At 53.8% G+C, this 20,052-nt stretch overlaps 1 protein-coding gene across 1 annotated transcript; it reads left to right on the forward strand.

Annotated features, from left to right (window-relative positions):
- The first annotated feature begins 367 nt into the window (after positions 1–367).
- Positions 368–17,050, forward strand: LOC143692745 (serine/threonine-protein kinase pim-1-like). The gene is made up of 5 exons (XM_077172987.1): positions 368–376; positions 5,052–5,466; positions 6,114–6,290; positions 7,566–7,573; positions 17,003–17,050. The coding sequence occupies exons 1-5, from the start codon at positions 368–370 to the stop codon at positions 17,048–17,050; spliced, it is 657 nt and encodes a 218-aa protein (XP_077029102.1).
- Positions 17,051–20,052: the final 3,002 nt, after the last annotated feature.

The following is a 20,052-nucleotide window of genomic DNA, read 5'->3' on the forward strand; positions in this document are numbered from 1 at the left end:
TTGACAAGAAAGTCTCACAGATATGTATGCTTGGCAGAAAGATTTTTGAATGTAGAATCTGAAGAAGGAATAGAAATGAAAGCAAGTTTTGATATAAAAGAAAAGAATTGCTGGAGTGGTCTTACTGGATAGCTAAGAAGGCAAAGTATATGTTAATTAGAAAGGGTTTTTATGACTTAGAGCAAAGGATAAACCCACGTCAAACAAGAAGATGTTTTTACCAAGCAGAAAGATAGCACAGGCAAACAAGTCAGCAAATGCTGCAGGTAGAAAAAAGGTCTCAGAATTTTCCACTGCAAGAAAACTGGAAAACATCTTCTAGCTTAAACTGTAATGTACTAACTTTTTGTGACTGGAGAATAGTAACATGAATATGGTAATTATAGTAGTTACAATTGGCTATAGATAAAAGTATAGGTATAGATTGGTTCTACTGTATCAAGATGCTCAGCAAAGAAAAGTATATAATGCATTTGTAACCTAAACTAAGGGTCTCCAGGCCTGCAGCTGGAGCTGACAGCTGTGGGCACAGCTCTGTCACCCACAACCCTGGACTGCTGTAACACCTTGCAAACAATAAACTGCATTTTGAAGAGCCACCTGGAGTGCCACATCCCTCATTTCGGCTCTCACAAACTGATGTTTCCCAGATCTACCAGTGCCCAGATCCAGAAATTTCCTGGTGCTGGTGCAGCCCAAGTGCAGCAATTTGCAGGCAAAAAAAGCCAAAATCTGGCAATTTTCCATTGCTGGCTCTGTCGCTGCCCAGACCTGGAGTTGCCCAGCACTGCCATTGCCCAGATGCAGAAATTTCCCAGTGCTGGCAAAGCCAGAGTGCAGCAATTTGCTGGCACAGAAATCCAAAACCCGGCAAATACCTGGGGCTGGCAGCACCCAGATCTGGTGTTTTCCAGCACTGCCAGTGTCCAGACCTGGCAATTTCCTGGTGCTGGCACAGCCTAATTCCAGCAATTTGCTGGCAAAGAAAGCCAAAATCAAGCAAATACCTGGTTCCTAAAGCAATGCAATCTCGTGTTTGCTGACACCGCCAGTGCCCAGATCCAGAATTTTTCAGATGCCTGCACAGCATAATTCCAGCAATTTGCTGGCACAGAAGGTTAACATTTAGCAATTTCCCGGTGCTGGTACATTCCCCACCCAGATCTGGTGTGCGCTGGCACTGCCAGTGCCCACATCTGGCAATTTCCTGGTGCCAGCACCTCCCAAATGCAGCAATTTTCTGGGAAAGAAAGCCAAAGCCCAGCAGCTTCCTGGTGCTGACACTGGCATCACTCAGATCTGGTGTGTTGGGGGGCCTCAGCTTAAGACTGTGGGAAAACCCTCTTTAGTTGGGGTCAGCAGGAGCTCCCAGCCATAATCCTCTTGTTCAGTTATGCAGATTGTTACTAGAAAATTCTGAGTTGTCTTTGCTATCATTGGTTCCTTTTTACTGCAAAAAGTGTAATATTCTTAATTGTTCCTTCCTCTTGGGTCCTTCTCTCAGATCCCACCTTTAACCCCTTGTCCTAGATTGCTAAGCAATGTGTATTCCATTTACCATCTGTTAGGGCTATGGCAGTTCTATTCTGGGAATTGGGCAGTTTTCTTATCTCTTCCCCCAACCAATCCTCCCTCCGGGGAGACACCTGATGTTAATGGCCTTTGAATGTCACTGCATGACTGATAAAATTACAGCATCCCACTGCGAGATGCTCCGCCCAGAGGGAGGAGCCAAGCATTCCCAACTGGATATAATCTGAGATCTTGGGACACCAGAGCATTTCCACTGGATTCCCAGAGGAACAGCTGCCTCTTAAACTGGATCTTCAAAGGAAGACTACACCCTTTTCTACAGGATCACTGCTCCAACAGAACCACACCTGCTGCCCCAGGAGGGCTGCAGCCACAATTCCAACTGGACTGCTACCAACACCCTGACCCACAGGGTGTCATGTTGTATTCTGACTCTGTCAGTGTTGTTTTGATTTACTGCATTGTTTATTTTTTTTCTTCCCTAATAAAAGAACTGTTATTCCTGCTCCCATATCTTTGCCTGAGAGCCCCCCCTTCATTTCAAATTTATAACAATTTGGAGGGAGGGGGTTTACAGTTTCCAGTTCAGGGCAGGCTCCTGCCTTCCTTAGCAGACACCTGTCTTTCCAAACCAAGACACCCTCCCCATAAATAAATGGATAAATATCCCTGCTAGACCCTGGACCCAGGCTTTTTTCTGCTTTGCTCTCTGTACTGTGCACGCCGTCCTGTTTGTTGTGTTTGCCTTCATTAAAGTTCTGTTTCCAGAGCACCAGATGAAAGCAGTCTCTGTCTGTAAAGTGGCCAGAGCTGGTTCTCAGGGAAACCACTGGTCAATGGTCCGGACGAGGGCCAGAAGGTTTCACTGGTGTTTGCTGGCACCGCCAGTGCCCACATCTGGAAATTTCCCTATTCTGACACAGCCCAAGTGCAGCAGCAATTTACTGGCACAGAAATCCAAAACCCTGCAACTTTCTGCTGCTGGGTCTGGCACCACCCACATCTTGTGTTTGCTGTGCCAGTGCCCAGATTTGGAAATTTCCCGGTGCCAGCGGAGCCCAAATCCGGCAGATTTCTGTCACTGGCAACGACACCACGCAGATCTGGTGTTTGCTGGCAGTGCCAGTGCCCAGATCTGAAAACTTCCTGGTGCTGGCACAGCCCAAGTCCAGTGATTTGCTGGCACAGTAAGCCAAAATTTGGCAATTTCCAGGTTCTGGCTCCAGCACCATCCAGATCTGGTGTTTGCTGGGACTGACAGTGCCCAGATTTGGAAATTTCCCAATGCCTTCACAGCCCAGGTCCAGCAATTTGGTTTTAGCTAGCTTAGGCAGAGAAGTTCCTGGGACTGTGACTTTGCTTTTTCTTGGAATTGTTTAAACCTGCTCTGGACTGAAAACCCAGAAAAACACCTGCAGCTCACACCTGTGGCCCACCGAGCTCTGGGACACTGCATTCCAGCACCAGAGGGACTTAGAAGAGACCGAGTGAGCCAACTACAACCCACAAAAAGGACTTTCTGAATTTGCCATCTCTTCAGCACTGTCAGAGGTTTTATTTAATATTATTCATTTTTCATGCTTGTGAATACTTTACTTGTTAGATAAACTGGGTTTTTTGCACTTTTTTCGAGGGAAGTCTTTTCCTGAACTAGTAGGGGGAGGGGCTGCTTGAACTTGCTTTCTAGACTGATCCCTTTTGGAGGTTTCCTCCCCAAATTTGCCCTAAGCCAGCACAAACAGTCATCATGAAAATTTCACCAGTGGCATAATTTCCTGGTGGCAAATCTTGTGACAGAAGCTTGACCATGTTCTCCATGAGACATTCTTGGGAAGAGCAGACAGGAGAAGATTCCTGGAAAACTGAAACAGCTTTCCAGAAGGGAAATGAAAATGAAAGAAACAATCCAAGATCTTTTCCCCTATTTATTTCTATGCTCCCCTTTTCCATGTTGCATTACTTCTCCATCCCAGGAATTCCAGATGCACTGCACCTCTAAGATCGGTGACTTAGTGATTTTTAGACACTCGAAAATACCATGAGCCACACAGAGTTTTCCTTCCCCTGGTTTTACTGGAAGGCAACACTGGAGATGTAAGTGCAGTGCTTGGGTCAGGTAGGAATCCTACAGCAAGGGAAGGTGGCCCGACAGTGTTTGCCCCTCAGCCAGGCCAATGCAGAGCAGCAAGCGAGGGGATTGCTGTGCCAGTGTGCAGGAGTCAGGGCTCTGCATCTGGGCTCACTGCTGCAAAGTTGCCGTGTTTGGACAGACTCAGGGGCTGTGCCCGGGGCGTGCGGGACTCGAACGTGGGGCTCGTGGGGCGAGCGGGGAACGGACACGGGGACGAACGGCCCCGGTGCTTCAGTTGCAGCGGCGGCAGCAGCAGCGGCGGCAGCAGCAGCGACAGCAGCAGCAGCGACAGCAGCAGAACAGATATTTTAGATCACATTTTCTTTCTTTCTCTTTCTATTTTTCCTTCTCTTTCTGTTTTTCCTTCTGTTTTTCTTTCTCTCCCGTTCCCGCTGTGGGGCACCCTTCTCTCGGGGTCCCTTGCCCGGCGTCCCTCTCCTCTCCCCGCCTCCCTCTCCCCTGCCGGGCCGGGCCATGCCCCCGGCCCGCCCCCGGCCCCGGCCCCGGCCCCGGGCGGGGCTGCCCCGTGCCCGGCCCCGGCCGTCCCGCCGCGCTCTCGCCTCCGCCCGGCTCTAGCCGTACTGGCGTTGGCGCTGCTGGGCGGGCGTCAGTGCCTGGTGCGGGGGCGGCATCGCCGCCCTTCGGCTCCGCCTGGCCCGAGCCCGGCCCCGGACCCGACGCAGGGTCCAGTCCCGGCCCCGTCCCCGTCCCCGTCCCCGGCCCCGGCTCCTCTCGGGGCCCGCGGAGGACACAGGCGGCGCGGCCGCTGCCGCCGCCTCCGCTGGGGCTTCCCCGGCCCGAGCTCCGCCGCTCGACAGCGCGGCCGCCGGCCCCGAGCCTCCCGTGCCGCGTTCCAAAGAGCGAACGCCCGGGCATGGCCGGCCCGGGGCGGCTGAGGGGCGCTCGGGGGCCGTTGCTGGCCCCGGGCCGAGCTCTGACAGCCGCGTCTCGCCCGCAGGGAAGGCGCACGAGGCCCTGCAGGAGCGGTACCGAGTGGGTTCGCTGCTGGGGCGCGGAGGATTCGGCAGCGTCTTCGTGGCCACGCGGCTCTCGGACGGCGCCCCGGTGAGCGGCGGGGCCGGCGGCGGGCGCAGGAGGAGGAGGAGGAGGAGGAGGAGGAGGAGGATGGGGCTGGGCAGGGCGGGCGGCGAGCTGAGCCCGCTGCTGTCCTTGGCTTGCAGGTGGCCATCAAAAGGGTGCCACGGCACCGCGTCCGGCACTGGGGCGAGCTGGTGAGTGAGCGGGGCCAGCGGCAGCAGCCGGGGCTGCCGGGCGGGGATGAGCCGAGGCCCGGCACGGTGGAAGCCGCCAGGACGCCTCGAGGGAGAGCGGGCGTGGGTCCAGCGCAGGGCGCAGAGCATCCCGGGCTGGCTGAGGGCTCCCCAAGCCCCGGCACGGCATCGGCGCCACTGAGGGCATCGTGCTCCTCCCGCAGCCCGACGGCAGCAGGGCCCCGCTGGAGATCGTGCTGCAGGCCAAGGTGTCCACTGGCTTCCCTGGTGTGGTGCAGCTGCTGGAGTGGCTCGAGCTCCCCGAACACATCGTGATGGTGCTGGAGCGGCCAGAGCGGTGTCAGGACCTGCAGCGTTTCGTTGGGGCACGGCGGTTCCTGCCCGAGGAGGTGGCGCGGGCGCTGTTCCGCCAGGTGCTGGAGGCCGTGCGGCACTGCACCAGCTGCGGGGTCCTGCACAGGGACATCAAGCCCGAGAACATCCTGCTTGACCTGCACACCGGGAAGGCCAAACTGATCGACTTTGGCTGTGGCACCTACCTGCAAGACACAGCCTACACCCACTTTGCAGGTGAGCCCACGTAAGGGTGTACTCCTGGTCCCGGCATCTCATGGCCCAACATCTCCCAGCCCAAGCTGGCTATGGCAGTGGGGATTCTCCCTTTTGCTGCCAGTCAGGGGACTGAGTCTTCAGCTGAGTTGCTTTAGAGCAGGGCTGGGTGGGGAACCATCTTCCAGCCCTGCTGGCAGCCTTTGCCAGCCACTCTGCCCAGGACTGGGGCTGGGCTGGGGCAGCCAGCCCTACCAAAACCCCCGTGGGTGGGGGTAGCAGAGAAGGGGGTGGAACCTGTGCCCCAGCCAGTTTGGTGTGCAGGCAAGAGGAAGGGCTTGGACTGATCCACTCTCCCTGTTTGCCTTGGCTTCCTAATATTTTTGGGGCAATGCAGGCAGGGAGGATAAGGGCATGTTTTTTCCCCAGCACGGAGAGGGTTTTTCCTTTACAGGTCAGGGTCAGGCTTAGCCAGGGCTTCCTCTGCCCTCTTCTGACACCAGTGGCTTCTTTTCCAAGCCTTAGTTTGTGCACAAGTCCCAGGTGCTGGCGAGAGGGCAGTGGTCACCCTGTGTGCCACTGATGCAGCCCCCGCAGGCCCAGGGATGCTGGGGCCAGGCTGTGGGAGCAGCAGCATCCCCCTGCTGAACTCCATCTGTATTCCATAGGAACACTGTCCTACAGCCCCCCGGAATGGAACGACTTTGGCTGGTACCATGGCGAGGCAGCAACGATCTGGTCCCTGGGCATCCTGCTGCACCAGATGGTCTGCGGGGAGCACCCATTCAGGAGGGGCCGGAACCTCAGCTGGGGCCAGCTCCCGCTGCCACAAGGGCTCTCTCAAGGTGGATCCCCTTCTCTGGGCACGGGGGGAATCCCAGTGCTGGGAGCCAGCAGCGGGCTCGTGAGCATCCCGCTCTGGCAGCTGCTGAGGAGGTGGCACAGGTCCTGCTCTCCTCCAAAACAGGGAATTGATGGGAAAGTTTAGGCCCAACCCTGAGCGCATCCAGAATGGCCTGGCCATGGGAATAGTGGGGCAAAGCAGACAGGAGCCTTCTCTGGCTGACCGGCAGTTTCTGCTTTCTCTCCCCAGAGTGCAAAGATCTGATCAGGTGGTGTTTATCCGTGAACTCCTTGGAAAGACCCACATTAGAAGACCTGTTCTGTGAACCTTGGGTGCAGGATATTCCTCTGCCATAGAAGAAGGGAGAGAGCCACAGGCACACTTTGATCCAGGGCCCTGGTAAGTTGCAGCTCCACACATGCCGTGGCAATCAGAAGCAGAGGAACCCAGACCTTTTTGTGCTGCCTGTGTCACTGCACCGGGGCCATGGGATGGGCACACGCAGCCCTTGTGCTGGAGCTGAGCTGCTCTGCCCAGCACTGGTGGCCGCCATCCAAGCTGGTTTTGCTTGTGCTGGTTCCCTGACAGCTGGGGCCCTGGGCAGAGCCCTGAGAGCCTGGTCTCTCCCCAGGGAAGGAGCAGGAGCCCCTGGAGAAGCTGTACCGGGTGTGGATGCTGCTGCTGCTGCTGCTGCTGCTGCTGGAGACAGCCGGGATGACATCAAGGATGACAAGCTCTTCCTCAGCCTGGCCACTGGAGGCTGAAGGTGATGGACTTTGATTCTGGCACCTTCTTCAAAGCCAAACTCCACAGGGAATTTGCAGATGAGTCCCCAGCTGGGGAAATTCTGCCAGATTTGGGCACGGCCCAGCCTGGCTGGGAGGCAAAGGTTCCCCCTTTGCTGGGGCAGATGCAACTCATCCTTCAGTCGCTGCCCAGCTGCTTTTTGGCAGGGCTGGGGGCATGGGCTGGGCTGGGTACGAAATGGGAGTGGGCTCCTGGCCCTGCCAACAGCCCCCAGCAGCCACCGTGCCCCGGGCTGGGGCTGGGGCTGGGGCTGGGGCAGCCAGCCCGACACAAACAAAGCCCCATGGTGGGAGCAGAGGTGGGACTCCAGAACCTGTGCAGGGGCTGCTTTGCTCTGCAGGCAAGGAAGGGCTTGGGCTGCTCCACTGCCCCTGTTTGCTTTGGGATCACCGTGATTTTGGGGACAGTGCAGTGGGGAAGAGAGAAAGTGTGGGCTTCCCTCAGCCATGGCTGGGTTTTTCCCTACCAGGGGAGTTGGTAGGAGTTGGGCCTTCCTCAAGGCCCTGACAGAGATAAGAGTTTTCACCATTTTTCTTGCTTTCCCTTTTTGCATCTAATCTCTTTTCAATAATGTGTTGTTTGTTTTTCCAGAGGAAGCATTCTAGGTGGTCCAGCGTGGATGGGGAAGTGCTTGGGAGCAGCTGTGGCGTGGATGGGCGGTGGCCTTGGAGAAGGCTGAGGCCATGGTTTGGGAGCAGCTTTTCTTGCAGCCGTGGCTGGCGTGAGGTGGGTCCCTGTGTGCTTGGCAGGGTGGGATCAGAGCTTTTGGGAGATTGCAGCGAGCACAGGAGCATCCTGCTCTGGGCAGCTGCTGAGGGCTGGATGTGCCGTGGCTGGCTGCAGGCTGGGCACATGTCCTGCCCTCCTGCTCTGCTGCCAAAGGCAGCAGGGATGGGCAGCTCTGGGCACAGCTCTGGGCACAGCCAGCACGGCCTGGGCCCCGCAGGCCTTGGCACAAGGGCACAGGAGCCCTCAGCTGACGGGCGGTTTCTGCTTTCTCTCCTTGCAGCCGGGCTCTGCGGCTGCTGAGGCTGCTCTGGGCTCTGCCAGGGCTCTGCTGGGCTCAGCCCTGGGCCCAGCTGGGCTGGCTCTGCCCTCACATTGCTCTGACAGCTCTGCATCAGACGAGCCCGTTGTGAGCACAGCGCCTGAGCTTTCTGCTTTGGCAGGTGAGTGAGACTCTGCTGCAGGCCCAGAGATATTACCTGGGGACACACATCCAATTGGCAAGGACCCAAACTCTCCATAGTCCCAGCTGAACGCCTGGATCTGCACAGGCTGTTTTGTCTGTCCCATTCTTCCTTCTTGATTGGCTGGAATTGTGCAGTTGCACTTTCTTCCTCCTCTAGCAGTGCCACGAGTGGGCCAAAGCTGGCGAGTGGGCCGTGCTCCTGAGGCAGTGCAGTCTGGAGCTGGTGGATGGAGAATTGCCCTTCTGCACTGCCAAACCAGAGCAAAAAGCCCTAAGTGGGACTTGGTGTCTTTAAGAAACCCCTGACAGTTTCAACAGGAATGTGCAGCTCATTCACAGGGTGAGAAGGAAGGGCATCTTCTAAAGGATTTGGGCTTTGACAGAGTTTCCATTCCCAGTCCTGCTTGGAGCTGGAAGGGCACAAAGCAATTTCCTCTTGCTTCAACCCCAGTTTCAAATGGCAATGTTGGAAACAAAGCCCAAAATCTTTTAAAAGGCTGCTGAGGTCAGTAAGATGGATCCATGCCATCAGTACATTTACAATGTAAATAACTGAGTTCTCTTTTTAAAAAGATCACTTACCTCTTAATGCAAAGAATGTAAATTTGCATTTCTGTTTTGTTTTTTTCACTAACATTATGTTATGTTTTTTCACTAACACTTGGATTTTATTCTTATCTTTTACAATTTACCTATTTTTTTCCCTTTTTCTTTTTTTTTCTTTTAAATAGAAAACATGTCCTATCAAAGGAATGTCCTTTGCTCCTGGTTCCCGTGTGGAGCAGCTCCCTTCCTGCTGGCTGAGCTGCTCAGGCAGAGCCCGGCAGCTCCTGGCCCTGCAGGGCTGAGGCTTTTCCCCGTTGCTGGGCACAGACTGATGGAGCAGCACTGCTGAACACGGGCACACAGAGGGACCAGGAGCAGCTGCCTTTGCCCACCTGAGGCTCCAAGGCCCAAACTCTGAGCAGCCAGGGCTGGAAGAGACTGGCAGGATCTGATCCCTGACTCTGGGCCAGGGCTGCACAAATGACCCCACAGCAGCAGCAGCAGCAGCAGCAGCAGCAGCAGATGGAGCTGACTTTCAGCACAGCCCCTGCCCCTGTTCCCTCCCGTGTGCAGCAGTGTCACAGCAGCCTGAGGCACCTGGGAGCCCCCAGTGCCAGCAGGGACTTGAGATGGCAGCCCTGGGCTCCTGGAGGCTGTGCAAGGAACGGAGCTGGGCACTCCCTGTCCATGGGGAGCTTGCAGATGGAAAAGGCTGCTGTGCCCAGGCAGCTCCAAGGGCACAGAAAGGAGGCTCTGGAGCACTGGATCTGTGCCAGTGCCACAGTCCTGGGCAGCAGCCAGCCAGCCCTGGGGGAACAGAGGGCACAGCACGAGGGACAGAAGCAGGCAAGGGCAGAGACTGGAGAGAGCCAGAGCCAGGAGCAGGAACAGCTGCTCCATTGCACTCTTGGAGAAAGCTCTTGGCTGGTTCCAAGCGCTGAAAGGCGTGAAGGGCAGAGAGGAGGCCACAGCAAACAATGCTCCTGTTTGCACAGCCTCCCCTCTGCGTGTCCCAGAAGGAATTGCATGGACTGTGCTCTTCTCTCCGAGTCGTCTCGTTCAGCATGAGCAGCTCAGCACCAGGAGCTGAAGGAGCTGAAGCCTCAGGCCGCAGGAGCTGGGCAAGAGGAGACTTTCTGAGCAAATGAATGCTGCTAACATGGACCCAGCTGAATGCAGTGGATAGAATCATGGAATCACAGAATCCTTTCTCTTGGAAAAGCCCTCTGAGCTCACCCAGTGCAGCCGCTCACCCAGCATTTCCAATCCCAGCCCTAAAGCACGTCCCTGAAGTGCCAAGGCCTGGACAGCAGCCCTGAGTGAGGCCTGAACAGCAGGCCCTGAGCCCAAGGTGGCCTCTGGATGAACCTTCCAACCAAAGGTTATCTTTGTATCTGCTCCCTGATGAAAATGCATGGTCATTAGCACTGTGATAGATGTAGCCACTCATTAGTGAAACATGTGTTGACCTTTGTGTATTTAGAAGCCAGACAAGGCCATGAAATCTGACATCTGGCCTTGTTTGGGGCTGAATGGTCAAAGTCACCTCCCTTGGTTCCTCCTGGGGCCCTGGCCAGGCTTTGGGAGGGAGCCAAGAGGAGGATGAAACCAGATGTTGCCACACTAGCAGTGCTGTCAGTTTGTCCATTCAGCACTGTCAGAGCTGGGCCCTCTCCCAGCGGGGTTGGAGCCTCAGCTGGGGCTGGAGGCACCTGCAGGAATTGCCAGTGCCCAGGAGTGGCTCTGCAGCCCTTGGCTGTGACAGCTTCCCCAGCTGCTGTGTGGGTCTGGGGGATGGTAAAGGCTGAGGGTAACTGGGGCTGGATCTTTCTCAATCACTGCAGGCAATCTTTGGTGGGGATGGTTGGGTGCATTGCTGAGCTGCTCCTGTTGTGATTCTTTGCTGCTTTGAGCTGCAGGAAATGACACTGATTCCTTCAGTTGGTGTCTGTGTCTTTGGTGCTGACCCTGCCCACTGGTAAAACAAAACTGGCCCAGTCTGGCCAGATCCCAACAAAATGTCACTTGTTCAGTGTAAATGTGAGGAATCAGTGCCATCAGAAATTCCCAGAGGGGAAGCCCTTCCCTGGAGTTCCCTGGCTCTGGAGTGGGCTGAGGTGGGAGCCCTGTGGGAGCAGTGGGGCAGTCGGGTAAAAGAGGCTGAACCCCTGGATGGCTTCAAATGCATCCAAAAATTGCACATGGAAAACGAAAAGACATTGTGGGTTTGGGCAGACAAAGATGAATGTGTTAAGAGTCCATTGGAAACAGCAGCTTCAGAAGGAACAATTATTGTTGGAATGCTCCCACATGGAGTAAGAGAAGAAGGTTTTTATCTTGAGCTCAGATGCATTTGTGCAAGTGAAATATCAAAATAATAAATAACTATATATGTATTTATAGTATAATAAGATCCTCATATATATATTTTGATATATTTTTATATGTATGTCTAGGTCTGTCGATCTATATCAATATGTATATCTACATATAAAATTATAATAATGTGAAGTAGTGCTGACAATACTAATTTGGTAGCTTTGGCTGCTCAGGGATGTAACACTAAATACCCTACAGAACAGGATTGGCCAGTGCCCTAATGTCAGTGGTCAACTTTGTGAGACTGTATACAGTGAAAAAAGGAGGAAGGGAGGAAATTGGCTATTTTCCCAGGGTTTGCTGATACTGTGATGCAGAGTGCTTTGTCTGTTGCTGTGAAAAATTCAGTGATTAAGCCTGCAGGGTTTTTCATGTACCAGACTATGCACAAGCTGCAGGATTGGTTGAAAGGGTGAAGGAGTTGTTAAAAGAGCAGTTGAAAAAATGAGGAGATGGGAACCTTTGCCCATGGAGAACCCATCTCCCAGATGTGCTCCATGCCCTTAACAATGGCCCACGGGGGAAATGGAAACCCCCTGGCTGTGCACGGCTGCCCCCAATTTGCAAATCCAACCATGGGCAGTGAGACTTGGGCTGCCTGGGAAATTGTTCTGGCTGTGATGGCCCCTGGCAGGGCCAGCCCAGAGGCTGCAGGGCTGGGCCTTCATGCACTGGAATTAGTTTGGATAAATTCAAAGCAAATGAGAGCTATCAATACTGAAACAGGAATTCAGATTCCTCCAGGACACTTTGCTTTGACAACTGCTCACTTGGAACTTGGCCTTGCAAAGTGTTCATGTCATGGCAGGAGGAATTGATGCAGAATATCAAGGTGAAATGAAAGGAATTGTGTTAAACAATAGTGACCAGGATTGGATTAGTCAACCTCGTGACAGGGTAGCACAATTACTGATATTGCAATTTTAGGAATGGTTGTGAAAAAAGGAGATCCACCTGCAATCACCACCGTTTGTGGAGATAAAGGGTTTGGATGCAGCAGCCCTAATAATGGAGCCAGAGTGTGGGTCCGGAGGCCAAATGGCCCTCCCGAGGCAGCTGAAGGAGCAGCTCCTGGGAAAGACAACTCTGAGTCCTGAACCTGGGCAGGAACAATGGGAATGTGTCCCTGCAGCCAAGTGTTCTGTGTGAGAACAAGGAGATCTGACAGGATATTGTTTTACACATGCTGCTAGACCAAATCTCCCTGTTTGCCCCAAGGGCCCCTTTGGCAAATGCTCTGATCCACGGGGCTCCATGGGAAGGCTGCTGTGACACTGAGGGACTTGCACAGGAATTGCATCCAGGAGCCCGGGTGCCCCTCAGGGACTGGGACCCGGCCCCTTCCAGCCAGAGGGGAAAGGGCCCCCCCAGGCCTTGTTAGCCACAGACAGCATGGTAAAGCTGAACAGCAAAGGGCCTGGGGGCATTTTTCTGGAATTAAAAAGGCGCCAGCTCCATGGACAAGAGAATTCTTGTTCCTAACTCAAATGAGAATGAGGAAAATGAATGAAGAATGGTGTCACCAAAGTACTACTGGTGTCTGTAAGGTGTATCTTGATAGTCAGCCAGAATCTTTGTCTGCCACAAACACCTCTAGAGTTTCAACAAGGGGTTAGTCATCAAAATGTAATGATTAGTTCTGATGGATTGCTGAGCTTCTTTTGTAATTCTTTGCTAATGATGATGTGCTTTGCTGAGCTTTTCCTTTTCTAATTCTTTGCAGCTGTGCATGATATAAATGACACAATTCCTTCAGTTGGTGTCTGTGTCTTTGGTAGTGACCCTGCCCACTGGAGAAACAGGGCCCCCTCTTGCCTGAGTGTTACCTGGCAAGGCAGAAACCCTCCCTCCAAAATTCCCCCTTCCTCCTTGTTCCCCCCCTTCATACCCTGAGCATGATGTGCTCTCGTCTGGGGTGTGCCTGGGGTCAGTTGGTGTCACCTGTCCTGGCTGTGTCCCCTGCCCAGCTCCCCCGCAGCCCCAGCCCCTCCCCAGCGTGGCTGGACGAGGGGCAGGACAGGCCTTGGCTGTGCTGCAGCTCAGCAAGAACAAAACCATCTCTGCGTGCTCAGCGCTGTGCTCAGCACCCGGCCCAGCAGTGTCTCAGTGCCAGGGGCTGTGCCCCCAGTGCCTGCCAGGGGTTTCCATGGCAACTGCCAGGCCAGGTGACCCAGGTGTCCCCCCCAGTGCCGGTTGCCATGGAAACAGTGCCCAGCGCTGCCCCTTTCTGTCTGGCTGACCTGGCCTTTGGCCCTGGCAGTGCCCTTGGCTGATGGTTCCTGGTGCCCGAGCGGCCAGCGCGGCACAGGGCAAGTGGCCATGGCACAGCCCCCAGCAAGGGATCCCCTCTGGCTCTGGGCACTGACACCAGCCCTGAGCAAGGGGCCCAGGGCAGCTTTCCATGGCCACCAACCACCACAACGGCTCCGGGCATTGGTTGCCTTGGCACCAAACCAAGGAACGGGTCCCTGTGGCCGTTGCCATGGCACCTGGTGGCACCAACGAGTGTCACTGCAATTGTACCTGGAACAGCCCTGGCACCGCTTTGTCCTCAGGGTTGCCATGGCAGCCCAGGGCAGCAACAGCTCTGCAGGCAAGGGGCCATGGAACCTGGCTGCAGAAATGGCTCCTCGGGCTGGTTTCCAAGGAAACCTGAACTGATGGGGGTTGCCATGGCACCCAAAGCCAGCAGTGGGGTCCCTGCAGTGTCCATGGCAACAGTCCCTTGCAATGGCCCAGTGCAGGTTGGGATGATGATCCACCCTCACAGCTGGCCCAGGCAGGTCTGGAGTGCTCTTGGTGGCAGCTTGGGCTTGGCACACACTTGAGGAGGATGTCTGTTTGCAGTGGGGAAACTCAGGAGTTTTAGATTGCTTCAAAAAATTAAAAAGTCAAAATCCCTCTTTGGCTGTTTGCAGCCAGTTCTCCAAGCAAAGCAGGTTCCAGGTGAGTGAGGGGAGACAGGATGGGGTTCACAGGTGTGTTTGCAGTATGCTCCACTGAACCCAATGAAAGGAAGAAGGGGGCACCGTGCCCTTTTTGCAACAATAGCCTTGGAAGTTGTCCCACCTCTCGGCCTGGCTGCACTTCTCCTGAGTTTTGGGTGGTCCCTCACAGAAGATCCCTCACTTGTCTTACACCCACTGTGACAGACAGACTGAGGTGTAAGAAGCCTCTCCATCAAAGACCAGGACATGAAATCCCTATGGGAAAAGGCCCCCCCACACTCTTTCCAAGGACTGGGACTGAGACCCCCAGCCTGGGGGAGGTGTGTGGGGGAGGCAAGCTGACCAAGGCAAGATGGATGTTGCAGGTGTGAGCAGTGGACCAAGAAGACAATGGCTCTCGCCCACTGCTGAGAACATGGACTGTGTGTACCCTTCTCTAAATACCATTCTTTCCCCCAAAAATACAATAGACTACCTTTGATTCAGTTTCAAGTTTTACCCCTTCCCCCATCAAGAAAAAGAGTATAATTAGAGTTTGGATGAACTGCAACCCTGAGACCTCTCCAGATGTGACCTGGTGAACTCCATTGGCTGGACATTGAAGGACTTTGCCATTCTATGTTTGGTAGCTCTACACCTTCCTTTCTCTTCCTCCCTCTTTTTCCCTTTCCCCCAATTCCTCCCCAAGGCATTTTGTCGTGGTTATTCAATAAAGGTACATTTGTTTGGATTATCACTGCTGCCCCCTGTACCATGTTGGTGCTTTTTGCACTCTGAGATCAACCCATGAACCATCACAAAACCTGTTTGTAAGGATGGATTGTGACACTTGTATACATCCTATAGAAACCTTCTATTAAACCTTAAAAATTCTCTACAAATTCATGTCCAACATTACTGGGTCTGGCACCGCCCAGATCTGCTGTTTGCTGCCACCACCAGTGCCCAGATCTGGAAATTCCCTTGTTCCAGCAGAGCCAAGTCCAGCAATTTCTGGCAAAGAAAGCCAAAACCAGGCAAATACCTGGTGCCTACACTACTCTGATCTCGTGTTTGCTGACACCGCCAGTGCCCAGATCCGGAATTTTTCAGATGCCTGCACAGCATAATTCCAGCAGTTTGCTGGCACAGAAAGGTCACATTTGGCAATTTCCCAGTGCCAGAACATTCCCCACCAAGATCTGCTGTGCACTGGCACTGCCAGTGCCCACATCTGGCAATTTCCCAGTGCTGGCACAACCCAAATGCAGCAATTTTCTGGCAAGAAAAGCCAAACCCCGGCAGCTTCCTGGTGCTGCCACCAGCATCACTGTCTCTGTCCCTCTGGGAGCCTCTCAGGAACCCTGGGCCAGTCCCGAGTCGGCAGACACCGGGGGCAGCCCCGACACGGCCGACAGCGGGGAGACACTCTCTGTGCCCCGAGGGTACTGAGGGCACCTGGGCTGGGCGCCTGGGCAGCACAAGAGACACCAGAGACATCGGTAGAAGAGAAAGGGCTGACTCTTAGCAGGGGTTAATGTGACCGTGGTCACAGGGGTTTTCAGGGGAAGTAAGAGACGAGAATGTTGACTCCATGATCAGAAGGCTTGATTTATTATTTTATGATATATATATTACATTATACCTATGCTAAAAAGAAATAGGAAATGAAAAGGTTTCCTCAGAAACTAGCTAAGCTAAGAATACAAAAGAAAAGAATGATAACAAAGGCAGCTCTCTCAGACTCTGTCCGAGACAGCTCGGTCCTTGATTGGCCATTAATTATAAACATCCCAGATGGGCCAATCACAGGTGGACCTGTTGCATTCCACAGCAGCAGATAACCATTGTTTACATTCTGTCTCTGAGGCCTCTTAGCTTCTCAGAAGGAAAAATCCTAAAGAACGGATTTTTAGTGAAAAGATGTCTGCAACAGTGCCCAGCCCCTGTGCAGGCCCAGCCCAGGCCAGGAGCATTGCGGCTGGGAACGGCCCCTGTGCCGTGGTGCCCACGGCAGCCTTGGGGCTCTGTGCCCCATGGCCTCCCTGCTGGGCAGCCTCTGCCAGCTCCTGCAGAGCCCGTGGCACCTGTGGGGCTGCACAGACAGCCCTGCCCCGGGCTCTGCCGGCCTCTGGGCCAGGCTCTCGGAGCCCAGCTCCCTGCAAGCTCTGCCAGCTGCCCTGAGCTCTGGGCAGCACCAAGGGCCTCTCTGAGCCCAGCCCAGCCCAGCCGGCTCTGGCCCCACAGCTCTGCTCAGGCCAGGCTGCTCTGGGCACTGGCCCCACGGCCTCAGCCCCTGCCAAGGCCACAGCAGCAGCTGCAGCTGCCACAGGACTCAGCCCCAGCCATGGGGGAAGGTGCTTGGCCAAGGCCAAAGGAGGCTCCCTGGCTGCCCTGCTGCCCTCGGCCTGAGGTGCTGAGAGCTCTGCAGCCCCTGCTGCCATCCCATCTGCCCAGGGCAGCACAAGAGCCCCGGCCTTGGGGCCTTCAAGAGCTGCTCCTGCTCCAGGCCCAGGGCCCATGCCAAAGCTGGGACAGCAGCCACAAAGCTGTGCCCATTTCTGTTCATTGCTGCTCTCATGGGCATGGATCCCCAGCCACTTGGAGGTTGCTGATGAATTTTATTACTCCAGAGGCCTCTTCTTTCTTGAGCTCTACAGTTCAGGAATTCAGTGACAAACGCTCATAAACATTTGTTCGAAACCCCCAAACAAGAAAAGCCCATGGGAATAATTGAAGTTTTCAATTCTTCTCTAGTTAATTAGACACATTTCACAATTGTATTCAAAGTGAATATACTACATTGAAAACAATGCAGAGAGAATTGTTTTGCCTGTTTAAGTTTTCTTTTCCTGTTTATAGATAGATATCAGCAATGTCCACTTGATAGTGACCGCCAGCACCTCCTAATGCAGTTTCAACTGATTTGAAAATCAAGACCCTTCATGGCAGACAATCACACTTTGTCCCTACCCACAACCCAGGACTTCCTTCATCCAACCCCTGGCACTCAGAGAAGCTGAGGAATGGAGTCACATCCAGGGGTGTCCCCAGGGCTCAGGATTTGGGCCAGGTCAGTTCAATCTCTTTATTGCTGATCTGGACAAGGCCATTGAGGGCACCCTCAGTCAGTTCCCAGGTGAGCCCAAGCTGGGTGGGAGTGTGGCTGTGCTGGAGAGCAGGAAGCTCTGCAGAGGGATCTGGACAGGCTGGAGCCATGGGCCCAGGACAATTGGATGAGGTTCACCAAGGCCAAGGGCTGGGTCCTGCCCTGGGCTCACAACCACCCCAAATCCCTGGGCATGCCCTGCCCCTGATCCCCACAGCCTGTCCTGTTTCCTTCATCCCTGCATTGCCAGGGACTCTCTGGGACAAGGGAGCTCTGCTCTGGGGATGGAGGGAGGTGCAAGTGCAGCCACTGGAGTGGGAACCACAACTCGTCAGGTTTGAGTCCTTTGGGGGACAGGAACTGGTGAGACTCAGAGGCACAGAAAGTTTCTCCACATGGCCAACAGACCATGGTTGAACAGGATAAAATTTAATAACAATCACACTCTTCCCTGAGCTATGTTCAAAGTCCCAGCAGTGTCTGATGTGTCCTCCATCCACATTTCCATTCTAACATTTTTTTCACACAAATGTGGTTCTGTGACAGATAGAAACACAATTAAGTTCTTGTATCAGGATGCTCATCCTGGAGTGGGGGCAAAACAGCTCCAACAATTCCTGATTTGCAAAGCTGTCAGTGGTGGATGGAGAAGGGAGGTCGGGCTGCTCTTGGTGTTGAGGAAATGCTGAAACCAGCCTGACTCATTTCCTCTCCTCCTGTCCTGGCTGATCTCCCCTCTTTCCCCTTCCACCCAGTGGCTTTTGTCTCCCACCAGGCCCCCGGTGAAGAGCCTGGCTCTGTGTTCTCCATCCCTTCCTCGCTGGCACTGCCAGGCTGGGATGAGGAGCCCCTCAGCCTTCCCTGCTCTGGGCTGGACAAGCCCAGCTCCCTCAGCCTCTGCTCACAGCCCAAGGGCTCCAGCCCCACCTTGGAGGCCCTTCCCAGACCCTGCTCCAGCTGCCAGACATCTTTCCTGCCCTGGGCAACCCAACCCAGGCCACAGTGACCTGGATAATCCCCGTCCTTGATGTCCTGGTCACACAGCCCTGGCCCCTTGTGCCCATGTCAGGCTCTGGGGTGGATCCTGTGGAACATCCTTTGGTGGAGGCTGTGGCTCCAGGTGGGCCGGGGGGATCCCGGGGGACAGGGACCCCGCTGGGCATGGACAGCATTGGACTTGTTGGGAGAAACTGTGAGGGGGAGCTGGGGCGGAGTGACCAACCCAGTGACCTGACACAGCCCTGCTGGGATGTCACACAGCCCCTCTGGGATGTCACACAGCCCCTCTGGGATGTCACAGTCTGCTCTGTGACGTCAGACATCTGCCATGTGATGTCACAGCTGGCTCTGTGATGTCACAGAGGCAGTCTGTGATGCTGTAGCTTCTCCATGACCTCACATCCCCCACTCTGTGATGTCATAGCCCCCACTCTGTCACCTCATGTTACCAGATAATCAATTGTCTACACCAGGTGAGCTGACACCTGGAGCTTGTTCTCCACATCCCCAGGCCTATGGAAACCACACAAGGCCCATTGTGTGAGAAGGGGAACTGGAAGCTCAGCAGCCTCAGGGTCCTGCCAGCTCAGCCAGGCCCACTGGAACATTGGGGTCCACGACCACCAGGGACCACCAGAGAGACCCCCAGGACAGAGGAACACATGGGTAAAAAGGAGGGGGAATATGTTAATGATTTTGGGGAAATGATTATCATATGTATGTTTAGCCCAGGATAATCAATGAATATGTGAGCAAAATACGGAAAAAAACCAGAAACTTTCCTGTACTCAGCCTGCAGGGCTTTGGGAGGAGCTCTCCCCCGTGCATCCAGCTGAATAAAGAATGCTGCTTCTTAATGCTACACTGGGGTTAAGGAGTTTTTTGTTTCACTGAATTTTTGGTAATATTCCCACTGCCAAGGAAAGCTCTGTCTGCTGCTGCTCACAAACAGAGAAGGGCTGGGGGCAGATGTGGGGCTCAGAGGCTGCCTGGGGCACAGTGACCATGAAATAATCAAGTCTTCAATGTTCTGTGAAAGAAGGAGGGGCAGCAACAAAACCTCTACACTGGAATTAGGAAGGGCAGACTTTGGCCTGTTTAGGATGCTGATTTGGGGAATATAAAATCAGATACTGACTTTTTTTAAAGAGAAACAGCCCTTAAAAACAAAGGGGTCCAGGAAGGATGGACACATTTCAAGAAAGTAATCTTAAGGGAGAAGAGCAGAATGTCCCAGTGTGGCAAAAGATGAGCTGGTGAGGAAAAGGACTGGCCTGGCTTCCTGTAGAGAGCTTTTTGGAGAATTGGTTAGCTGAGAAAGGACATTCCGATGTGATACCGATGGATAAGGGTAAGAGAAACAAGCTGGGAACTGAACAACCGGTGCCCAATTACTGACGAAGGTCACAGTGACCTTCTCTAAAACGGGAAGACGGGGGAGAAAATTGCTTGCCAGAAAATGTAGTTATCCCAAGGTAGAGAAATTAGAAGAATGTACACATAGAAGCAAAATAATTGTTAAGAGATAGAAGTAGGTGTGTTTGATTATAGTGTGCTTTAACCAATAATGAGCTCAGATTTTGCAATATTCATAAGCTTCATTAACACTAATATAAAAATGTGTAAGCTTTCAATAAACTTTGAGATTTGCTATTCATCGCATATGGTGTGTCGCATCTCTCCCGCCGTTACGACAGCTTCCCATAGAGCTTTTGTGGAAAGTCAACGGAAGGAAGAGTGAGCATCACCTTTGGACTCAAGGTCTGGAAACTTAGGCAGTATTTAAGGATGTTATTAAGTTATG

This window comes from Agelaius phoeniceus (genome assembly GCF_051311805.1).
Source record: "Agelaius phoeniceus isolate bAgePho1 chromosome W unlocalized genomic scaffold, bAgePho1.hap1 SUPER_W_unloc_2, whole genome shotgun sequence".
Taxonomy (NCBI): domain Eukaryota; kingdom Metazoa; phylum Chordata; class Aves; order Passeriformes; family Icteridae; genus Agelaius; species Agelaius phoeniceus.